This window comes from Thamnophis elegans, chromosome 4 (assembly GCF_009769535.1).
Source record: "Thamnophis elegans isolate rThaEle1 chromosome 4, rThaEle1.pri, whole genome shotgun sequence".
In the NCBI taxonomy this organism is placed as follows: domain Eukaryota; kingdom Metazoa; phylum Chordata; class Lepidosauria; order Squamata; family Colubridae; genus Thamnophis; species Thamnophis elegans.
In genome coordinates, this window is record NC_045544.1 from 131541525 (window position 1) to 131553323 (window position 11799).

At 45.1% G+C, this 11799-nt stretch overlaps 1 protein-coding gene across 1 annotated transcript in view; it reads left to right on the forward strand.

The window, feature by feature from the left end:
• NF1 (neurofibromin 1) overlaps positions 1–11799 on the forward strand; it is a 261133-nt gene that overhangs the window by 248405 nt on the left and 929 nt on the right. The window contains 1 exon segment of the mRNA XM_032217021.1: positions 898–1114. Within this exon segment, the coding sequence (XP_032072912.1) occupies positions 898–1114 (217 nt within the window).

Sequence of the window (11799 nt, forward strand, 5' to 3'; positions counted from 1 at the left end):
GCTTTGGTAGCCTTAAAAAACTGACACAGGTAGCCAAAGCACCATCAAAAAATCTATAAAAAGGAGTTGAATGTTGGGGTTTTTCCCCCTATTTTGTGGAAAAGTCAAATAATGAAGAACTTGCAGTCCAGTTGACTTTTTCCAGAGAGCTTGATTCAGAGCACGTGGTTTCTGGCTGACCATTTGCTCTTTTAGCTGGAAGAGATTTGGCCTTAGATCTGAAGTCCTTTGACGTTGGCAAGGGGTAAAAGGAGTTGCCCCATTTGGAGAAGACCTCTTGGGAAGTGTGGGATCCATTGATTAAGATAAGCGGGGGGGGGGGGGAGAGAATGATTCTGATAAAAGAAAACTTGGTTGTTTTCTTGTAGAGGTTTCATTATCCAGCTAGATCAGGGGTCTCCAACCTTGGCAATTCTAAGACTTGTGGACTTCAACTCCCAGTCCACAAGTCTTAAAGGGAGTTGAAATCCACAAGCAAAGCTGGCTGAGGAATTCTGGGAGTTAAAGTCCACAAGTCTTAAAGTTGTCAAGGATGGAGACCCCTGAACCAGGTAACATCATCAGTTCTAGAAGGGAGGAGGGTTTATATTCTAGTGGCTTATCCTGTTAGTTGGTGGAAGTTTTCTTGGTGGTTCCTTGAGCCAACAGCCTAACCAAGGAGCCACCAGACAATTCCCACCCATAACAGGGCATATACACAAATCTAGCATTCCATTCTCTGTTATACACAAACAAAGAACAGAAGCCACTCTCTTGCAGCACTGATTATGTTACCTAGTTGGGTAACAAAATGTCTGCAAGGGGGAAAAAAGCTCAGAGACCAGCAAGGACACTACCAAAAACAAACAAACAAACAAAAAGAAATAGGAAGTTCATTCTTTTTTCATTTTCTTCCAGCAAAGTCAAATACCCGACTACGCTGAGCTGATTGTGAAGTTCCTTGACGCCTTGATCGATACCTACTTGCCTGGAATGGATGAGGAGATCAGTGAAGAGTCCCTCCTGACCCCAACGTCTCCTTACCCTCCTGCGGTGCAGAGCCAGCTCAGCATTACCGCAAACCTGAACCTTTCGAATTCCATGACCTCACTTGCAACTTCCCAGCATTCCCCAGGTCAGTTCGCCATACATTTCTCAATCTGAGGTCATCCCTATTCTGGTTTGGGCCCATCTTCCTTGGGTGGTGGGTGGTGGATCCTTTCCCTCACCCATTGCACCAGAAGTCCCCCATCTTCAGTAGATTTGGCACTCCTACTTATTTAAGGAGATCCATGAGCCTGGATTGAAGAATCAACTAATATGTTTAGTTTCCAGTGAATACATAGCCAGAACATCAGAATTGATGGTGTCCCCACACTATTATTCACCTTTCCCTTGCTAGTATTTTTAAAGGTGGTGTGATAATTGGAGGAAAGATCAGCTGGTTGCACAGGTACAGAGTCACAGATTATTTTTACCTTCAAAAATATAATATTCTTGCCCAAAACCAAATTGGAACAGGGACACAGTGGCTCAGTGGCTAAGACGCTGAGCTTGTCGATCAGAAAGGTCAGCAGTTTGGTGGCTCGGATCCCTAGTGCCACGTAATGGCGTGAGCTCCCGTTCCTTGTCCCAGCTTCTGCCAACCTAGCAGTTTGAAAGCCCGTAAAAAATGCAAGTAGAAAAATAGGGACCACCTTTGGTGGGAAGGTAACAGCATTCCATGCGCCTTCGGCATTTTGTCATGCCGGCCCCATGACCACAGAGATGTCTTCGGCAGCGCTGGCTCTTTGGCTTTCAAACTGAGATGAGCACCGCCCCCTAGAGTCAGGAATGACTAGCACATATGTGCGAGGGTAACCTTTACCTTTAAAATCAATTGGGGCTTGTTCCTAAGTCACACTCATAATCATACAAAATAAGCCTTTGCAATACAATTATCCAGTTCAGTGATGCAGCTGTGGGAGTCCTTGATGCATTCTGAGCTTGATAGTTTTCTTGCAGACGTTTCATTAACCAACCAAGTAATAACTTCAATGCTAGAAGGGAGCAGGTTTTGCTCTCAATTTATACAATGTACTTAGTGGTTTGTCCTGTCAGTGTTGGTAGGGGTGTTTTTTTTTTTCTTGGAAGTTCCTTAATTAGGCCCTAGCAGTCTGTAGAGATTCTCAGTCATCCAGGTCACGGTTGTCCCAAAGGTGCTTTTTCAGGCAGCAATTGGAGTTTCTTTTTCTTTTTTCTTTCGAAGACATTTCGCTTCTCATCCAAGAAGCTTCTTTGCCTCCCTACTATCCTGTCAGAGCTGAAGAAGCTTCTTGGATGAGAAGCAAAATATCTTCAAAAGAAAAAAAATATTTGGATAGGCCTTATAGCAGCCAAGTTAAGAGTAACGGTCACCTTCCAGGTATTTTTGCTCCCTCAAATATCGCCATCTAGTGGTAGCTAAGAAGCATATCTTTTCTGTAGCCCCCTCCTGTGCGGTGATACATCTTTCCCCTGGCATCCAACAAGCTTGCAATTACTTTGCTTTCTAGAAAGCCGGTAAGTGCTGGCTTTTCTCCCAAATAGGGGGATAGGCAAGGGATTGCATAGTTCAATATGTGGTATGATGTTGATTTGGCACTAGGCTTTTCTTGTTTGTTTGATAGATTGTTTTATTGTTGCATTTTTATTATTGCTGTTCCCCATCCAGCTGACTTGTTAGTTATGTTATAAGAACACAGTCTCTACAGAAATAGTTTAAGCCCCTTCCTATTTGTACTTTAGGATATGGTAGCTCAGTGGCTAAGACGCTGAGCTTGTCGATCAGAAAGGTTAGCAGTTCAGTGGTTCAAATCCCTAGCGCCACATAACGGAGTGAGCTCCCGTTACTTGTCCCAGCTTCTGCCAACCTAGCAGTTCGAAAGCAAATAAAAAATGCAAGTAGAAGAAAGGGGACCACCTTTGGTGGGAAGGTAACAGCGTTCCGTGCGCCTTTGGCACTTAATCATGGCTGGCCACATGACCACGGACATGTCTTTGGACAGCGCTGGCTCTTCGGCTATGAAACAGAGATGAGCACTGCCCCCTAGAGTCAGGAACAACTAGCACATATGTGCAAGGGGAACCTTTAACTTTACCTTATTTGTACTTTAGGGTGTAATGTGAGCAGCAGCTGCAAGATTTCTCTCCTGTTCCATGTAAAACACGGTTGTCCATTACTTGAAAGCGTTCATGAAATTACTGTCAAGAAAAATACAGAAATTGGTTTTCAACCTTCCCTGACTTACCTTTTGTTTCTCTGTGTTAATTCCTATGTCGTTCCTCTAAATGGACGAGGGCCGTGGGTTTTCCATGAAAAACAAAAATTGAGAAAGCAGGAATTTCCCAGATTTTTGACCCCCAAAGTGAATGTCTGAAGCAATAATGGCCAATCAGAAGGCAGATCCAGAGCTGCAGCCGGGAGGAGCAGGACCAAGTATCTGCTCTACACTTCCTAAAGTTACATCAGAAGCAGAGGGGAGAACTTTTAGTCAAAGACACCGAGCAAATCTCTTGATTTGCCCAAACAGGGTTGCTTCAATCCTAGAAGGAATTATTAATAGTTTTGGGAGTTCTGAAAGTTTTTGGAGAATGCATAATAATTTTGGCAGTGGTCTGCTCTCCAAGCTTGTTTCAATTTAGTTTCTGAACGTTTCGTTACCAGGCTAGGTAACACCATCAGTAAAATTTCCTTGTCCTATTCTTAGCTTATAAAATGTCTTGTGTGCCAGTTTGGTCAGTTGGTCATATGATTGGTTGTTCGTTTGGAGCTATATTTAAATTGTGAGCAGCTGATTGGTTCTCCTGTTTCTGTTCAGAATTTAAATATAACTCCAAACGAACAACCTATTGCACGACCAACTGATCAAACTTGCACACAAGACATTTTATGAGCAAAGGAGAAAAGGAAAGAAAATCCTGCTGATGGTGTTACCTAATCTGGTAATGAAATGTTTCAGAAACTAAATTGAGGCAAGCTTGGAGAGCAAACCATTGTCAGAAATCTAAAACCCGAGCTACAAGTATTTTCTATTATTTCAATAGTGTATAATAGTGTCCACTTCGCCTAGTTGAGGTTTCTTTGGGAGTTTCAATATGATGCTCCGCTTTAGGCTAAGAACAAGGTTTCTTAAGCTTGGCAACTTTAAGATGCATGGACTTCAACTCCCAGAATTCCTCAACCACCTTGCTAGCTGGGGAAGTCTAGGAGTTGAAGTCCACCCATCTTAAAAGTTGTCAAGATTGAGAAACTAAGCGCTAGAGCAGTGATCGCTAACCTTTTTGTTGCCATGTGCCGAAAGCGTGCAGGCCCCGCCCAATGCAATGTGCGTGCCACCACCACCACCCGCAACCCACCCCCTGCGCATGCACATGGGACTCCCCCGCCTCCCTGCGCATACATACATGACCCCCCTGTGTTCCCCTGCACTTACTTGCGCAACACCCCCCCCCCCGGCACAACCCGTTTTGATACGCCTGCCTGAAGCCTCCTGGGAATAAAAATGGACCCTGAGGGGCACTGCATTCCCCCTGCCCCCTGCGCATGCGTGCACAACCCCCACCCACCCCACATGTGCACGCGTCTCCCGCATATGCCCCACCCCCCACGCATGTACGGCAGAGACCCGAAAATTAGCTGGCGGGAGGCATGCGCCTGTTCCACTGTCAGTGGAGCTGAGCTGGGGCAACGGCTCATGTGCCAGGCAACATGGCTCTGCATACCACTTAGGGCACATCAAAAAGGAACTTTTTTTTAAACTCTCTCCTTTTGACATCCGGTATGATAGCTGCATCAAGTAAGTGGTTTTGCTTGCTTCTTCTTTCTGCATTGAAACAGGTCCTGGGACCAGAGTCAGGCCTTCTCCAATGTTCTCCTCTTAAAAAGTGCCCCGTTGAAACAAAAATATGTTGGGTTTTTTTCCATATATTTGATTTGTGTAGAAGTGAGAACGGTGGCGTGAGTTGGGCAGGGGAAGGACACTGGGAGGGATAGAGAGATGCACACATTATCCCTGTCCAGTAAATGTTTTGTATCTTTCCCCCAATCCTGATGGTTGAGCGCTCATCTTACCTCTCTCCTCTTGTGTCTGTGAAGCATCTCTGCCTTGCTCTAAATCAGCCGTTTTCATCCAACCTTCCTCGCCCAGGTACACATTCTCTCTCTTTCTCCTCCCCCTCCTCCCCCTCCATCTGTTCCATTTTGCTTGCATGAGCTATAATTGCTTTTGGAAAACGAAAGGATTTAAAAAAAAAATTTGGTGGGTAACATGGCTAGTCAAAAGAGGTCTACCCACTTTTGAAGGGCTTGTCACGGGGAAGAGGGCGTCCATTCATTCTCCATTGGACCCAAAGGTGGGACGCGAAGCGATGGATAGGAGAGCTGCTCAGAGGGAGATTCAACCTGGAAATAAGGAGGAATTTCCTGTCAATGAGAAGAATGGCTTGTCTCCCGGGGTTAGGTGCGCTCCATTGCATTCAAGAAAAGAATGGACAAGCATTTTGTGTGGGATGATATAAGGACTCCTGCCTTGGGCAAGGGATTGGACTAGAGGATCTCCAAGGTCCCTTCTGGCCTTATGATTTGATGTGTCAAGGTTCCAGATAACACCCCCAACGAAAGAAAACTCCAAGGCTTGAGTTTTTATCTCAAAAGTTCTATTTTATTAGAGATGTCATATTGGCACTTCTGGGGAAACCCAAATCTGAAAGTTTCCAGGTTTTCCTCACCCAAAAGAAACTTCAAGTCCTTGCCCAGCACCTCATCGCAGCTGCAGGTCAAGACGTCCTTGACTCTCTTGAGAAAGGAATGTTATTGTGACTATATATCTCCCATGCTGCATATAATCCCCCCTCCCATTTTCCCACATTAGAAAATGTGGCAGGCCTGAAGGCCTAGTGTAAAAGATGGCTTCCAGGCCTGACACTATGATTCTTTTGACAAAGGGAAATGCAGGACCCCAGTGCCTGAGCCCAATGCTTCTGCTCCCCTGTGGGAGAGACAGGACATGTTCAGGAGCAGCAGGATGAAATGGGCCTTGAGTGGATGTCCTGGTCCATCTCCAATGGAGGTCACTTAACCTCTAGTTCTATTCCCTTTTAAAACCTCCGGGGCATTTCCCATCATTTCTTCAAAAGATTGCCAATTATGATGGAACATAGTAGATTGGATTCCCAGGAGGGAGGGGGCATGCATGCCAGAGGAATAAGCGGCAGCTCAGTCCTGACATGTTGTGTGAAAGGAAGAGGGTGAAGACAGCCCCTCCCTAATAGTTAAGCTTTGCTATGCTGGCTGGAGAATTCTGGACCACAAGTCTTAAAGTTGCCAAGTTTGGGGAGCCCTGCTCTTTAAGTGGTTTATAGCGTCAACATCTTACCCCCAACAATCTTGGTCTTAGTGTTACCAACCTCAAGATGGCTGGAGGGCTGGGTCAACCTTGAGCCCCGTCAGGATCGAACTCCAGGCTGTGGGCAGTCGGCCTGCAATACTGCATTCTAACCACTGTGCCACCAGGGCTCCTGGACAGAAGATCCCTTTGGCTCTTTGGGTTACCAATTTTAATAGAGGTATTCTTCCCTGTTTTTCTTTGCTAGCATTGCTCACCTTATTCTGGGGTCTTCCTCTCCAGAATCTCGATGTTTAAAGAGAGTGAAGTTGGTTGGATCTCTCTCATAATGGAGACCCAGATCCAAACCATTATTGGATCTAAGACATCCCAGGGATGTTGGAGTGCAACTGCCATAGTTCTGAGGCAGCATGGCCCTGGAGATTATGAGAGACATGGTTTAGCACACAATTAGCTACCAGATCACCTCCATGTGCCACAAATATGTCTTGCCTACTTGTAACGGCTCAAACATTGCAATTTCTCAGGAGAACAGTAGTGGAGAGGAAGCTGTTCACTCAGGGACATGCCTGTTCTGACAGGTTTTCACAGAGCCTCAATTTAATAAGAATTGCTTTGTTTCCTAACCCCAATATTTGTCCCCTGTTTCTTTGAGATTTTCAGATTATCATCAGTAAATACCTTGCCTCTGGGCAGACTTATTTACATGCAGAAAAGTGGCAACTCGCACAATTGCTGCCAAGAATATAGTGGGTATATATTTCTTTTCCTGCTGCAGGACATACTAATCCCGAGTGATGCCTGGGGAAGTTAGCCAAAGTGTTATAGGAACTGTTCGTCCTTGCGCAGTTCTGCAAGGACTCCGTGCTAAATCTTGACAACTCAGTCTCCCCTTTATTCTCTTACTTGTCCATATTCGTGGCAGAACATTAGTTTGGAGTTGATGTTACAGAGTCAACAGTAAATCTTGCTTTCATTTCTAGACTGGAAGGTCTGATCTTGCTCCACTAATTTCATTTAGAGTCCTTTGTGCATGTTAATCTCTCTACTTTGGGGGTTGGAGTAAGGCAAGGGGAAAGTGTAGTGAATTCTGGAGCTCTGCCACTGTTGATTCACAACTCCAACTCCAGTCCTTGTCTTTCTAAGAAGGTTGGGTTGATGGGAAAAGTTAGCATGAACCATGTTGCTTCAGCGGTGGTGGAAGTCCATCTGAGAAGCTTAAGTAGTGGTGGAAGAACCTTTAGCAGTGGTGGAAGTCCATCTGAGAAGCTTTAGCAGTGTGGAAGTCCACCTAAGAAGCTTTAGCTGTGGCGGAAGTCCACCTGAGAAGCTTTAGCAGTGGTGGAAGTCCACCTAAGAAGCTTTAGCTGTGGCGGAAGTACATCTGAGAAGCTTTAGTCATTGTGGAAGTCCATCTGAGAACCTTTAGCAATGGTGGAAGTCCACCTGAGAACCTTTAGCAATGGTGGAAGTCCACCTAAGAAGCTTTAGCCGTGGTGGAAGTCCATCTGAGAAGCTTTAGTCATTGTGGAAGTCCATCTAAGAACCTTTAGCAGTGGTGGAAGTCCACCTGAGAACCTTTAGCAATGGTGGAAGTCCACCTGAGAACCTTTAGCAATGGTGGAAGTCCACCTAAGAAGCTTTAGCCGTGGTGGAAGTCCATCTGAGAAGCTTTAGTCATTGTGGAAGTCCATCTGAGAACCTTTAGCAATGGTGGAAGTCCACCTGAGAACCTTTAGCAATGGTGGAAGTCCACCTAAGAAGCTTTAGCCGTGGTGGAAGTCCATCTGAGAAGCTTTAGTCATTGTGGAAGTCCATCTAAGAACCTTTAGCAATGGTGGAAGTCCACCTGAGAACCTTTAGCAATGGTGGAAGTCCACCTAAGAAGCTTTAGCCGTGGTGGAAGTCCATCTGAGAAGCTTTAGTCATTGTGGAAGTCCACCTGAGAACCTTTAGCAATGGTGGAAGTCCACCTGAGAACCTTTAGCCGTGGTGGAAGTCCATCTGAGAAGCTTTAGTCATTGTGGAAGTCCACCTGAGAACCTTTAGCAATGGTGGAAGTCCACCTAAGAAGCTTTAGCCGTGGTGGAAGTCCATCTGAGAAGCTTTAGTCATTGTGGAAGTCCATCTGAGAACCTTTAGCAATGGTGGAAGTCCACCTGAGAACCTTTAGCCGTGGTGGAAGTCCATCTGAGAAGCTTTAGTCATTGTGGAAGTCCACCTGAGAACCTTTAGCAATGGTGGAAGTCCACCTAAGAAGCTTTAGCCGTGGTGGAAGTCCATCTGAGAAGCTTTAGTCATTGTGGAAGTCCACCTGAGAACCTTTAGCAGTGGTGGAAGTCCACCTGAGAACCTTTAGCCGTGGTGGAAGTCCATCTGAGAAGCTTTAGTCATTGTGGAAGTCCACCTGAGAACCTTTAGCAATGGTGGAAGTCCACCTAAGAAGCTTTAGCCGTGGTGGAAGTCCATCTGAGAAGCTTTAGTCATTGTGGAAGTCCATCTGAGAACCTTTAGCAATGGTGGAAGTCCACCTGAGAACCTTTAGCCGTGGTGGAAGTCCATCTGAGAAGCTTTAGTCATTGTGGAAGTCCATCTAAGAACCTTTAGCAATGGTGGAAGTCCACCTGAGAACCTTTAGCAATGGTGGAAGTCCACCTAAGAAGCTTTAGCCGTGGTGGAAGTCCATCTGAGAAGCTTTAGTCATTGTGGAAGTCCACCTGAGAACCTTTAGCAATGGTGGAAGTCCACCTGAGAACCTTTAGCCGTGGTGGAAGTCCATCTGAGAAGCTTTAGTCATTGTGGAAGTCCACCTGAGAACCTTTAGCAATGGTGGAAGTCCACCTAAGAAGCTTTAGCCGTGGTGGAAGTCCATCTGAGAAGCTTTAGTCATTGTGGAAGTCCATCTGAGAACCTTTAGCAATGGTGGAAGTCCACCTGAGAACCTTTAGCCGTGGTGGAAGTCCATCTGAGAAGCTTTAGTCATTGTGGAAGTCCACCTGAGAACCTTTAGCAATGGTGGAAGTCCACCTAAGAAGCTTTAGCCGTGGTGGAAGTCCATCTGAGAAGCTTTAGTCATTGTGGAAGTCCACCTGAGAACCTTTAGCAGTGGTGGAAGTCCACCTGAGAACCTTTAGCCGTGGTGGAAGTCCATCTGAGAAGCTTTAGTCATTGTGGAAGTCCACCTGAGAACCTTTAGCAATGGTGGAAGTCCACCTAAGAAGCTTTAGCCGTGGTGGAAGTCCATCTGAGAAGCTTTAGTCATTGTGGAAGTCCATCTGAGAACCTTTAGCAATGGTGGAAGTCCACCTGAGAACCTTTAGCCGTGGTGGAAGTCCATCTGAGAAGCTTTAGTCATTGTGGAAGTCCACCTGAGAACCTTTAGCAATGGTGGAAGTCCACCTAAGAAGCTTTAGCCGTGGTGGAAGTCCATCTGAGAAGGTTTAGTCATTGTGGAAGTCCATCTGAGAACCTTTAGCAGTGGTGGAAGTCCACCTGAGAAGCTTAAGCAGTGGTGGAAGTCCATCTGAGAAGTTACTGTTTGAATCACTCTGGAACCTGTCTCTTTGATGGAGTTCTTGGTGCTCTCAGAGCTTGATTGTTTGTAGATATTTCATTACCCAGCTAGGTAGCATCCTCAGTGCACTGTTGGGGAGTGAAACATCCATAAACATTAAGTCCAAAAGACCAAACATAAGTCTCACCTGTAATCATGTATATCTCCCCCACCCTCCATTTCTAAAATCACTTTCAAGAACCGGCTTTCCGAACAGATAACTCAAATTCCCAAGTTCAAAAATGGTTATAGCAGGTAATTCCAACTCTAGGATAGGACTGAATGATAAGTTTCTTCTTAAGCACTGGCAAACCTCATTCTTCCTCCTTGCTATAAACCACCCATCTTTCTTAAGACAATGTACAACTAGTCCTTGGCTTACAACCGTTCATTTAGTAACCAGTCAGTTACAACAGCACTGAAAAAAAGGTGAACTATGACTTATTTTTTGCACAGCGACATCTCCGGGGTCATGTGATCAAAATTCAGGTCCTTGGCAACTGCCTCATGTTTATGACGGTTGCAGGGTCGTGGGATCATGCAATCAGCTTTTGCAACCTTCTGATAAGCAGAGTCAATGAGGAAGCAGGATTCGCTTAACAGCTGCGGCAAGAAAGATTGCAAAATTGGGCAAAACTCGCTTAAACAATTGTCTCGCATAGCAGCAGAAATTTTGAACTCAGTCGTGGTTCTAAGTCGAGGACTACCTATATTAGCCCTGGAGATTGAAGATAGATCCATCTGGCTGTGATATTTGGGTTACAGACCCCAAATGGTCCACCCCTAAGAGATTCTGCGTTATATTAGGGACATTCTCCTGTGTGCTCTAAATCATTTTAAATAGACTATATTTGGATGGTTCCCAGTTTTAAAATGACGGAAGAAAGAAGGAAATAATTCTGGTCCATCCGTCCCCCCCGCCTCCCCATATCTGCATATATGTTCTGTCTTAATCCCTTAGCTCAGTGTTTCTCAACCTTGGCAACTTGAAGATGTCTGGACTTCAACTCCCAGAATTCCCCAGCCAGCGAACGCTGGCTGGGGAATTCTGGGAGTTGAAGTCCAGACATCTTCAAGTTGCCAAGGTTGAGAAACACTGCCTTAGCTGACTTTAAAAAAAATTCTGCTCCCCAAAGCTGTCAGTACTTTATTCTTCCTTCTTTAGAGAATACTTAAGTCCTTTGAACCGTTTCTATAATTTTCTCCCCATGAATGTTAGCTTACATCTTCTTCTAGGAGAATTTGTATTTCTCTTTCCATCATCCTTCTTTATTCTCATTTTCTGACCCATTTCTCTCTCTTTCCTTCCAAACCTTTTCTTGTGTTTCTAATCAAACATTAGTTTGATTTAAAACAGGAGTGTCCCGCCAGCAACTTTGGCTGGCTGGGGAATTCTGGGAGTAAAAGTCCACATATCCTAAAAGTTCCAAGGTGGGATGTCCCTGGTTTAAAATCTCAAAAATACTCTCTCTTCAGAAAGAGATGCACGTTTTGTATATCCTTTGGGTAAGAATCAGTTCACACCTGTTCTGATCCAGGCTTCCCCAAATCACGAAGCAGACTCCTTGTCCTGACAAAAAACCCTTTTATTAATTTGCTGTGAATTCTGCTCATTCACAACCAGCAAAGTCTTTCAAGGGAGGATTTACAGTCACAGACCTTATCTGGCTTGGAGAGCTGACATGCCTGCAAAACTCAGCAAGGAGTCTCAGAGAGTCACGAACCAATTAAGTAAATGAATTGTTCATACATACATAAATACATACATACATACATACATTCAAAGTTATGCAGTTCATTTCCCTGGAACTGGGTGGTATCAGTAGCCTGAATAGCCAGAAGGATGGTGAGGTTATACCCCAAGAATGTGGGGAGTGCTTAGGTTTCTGCTGCCTTCCAATT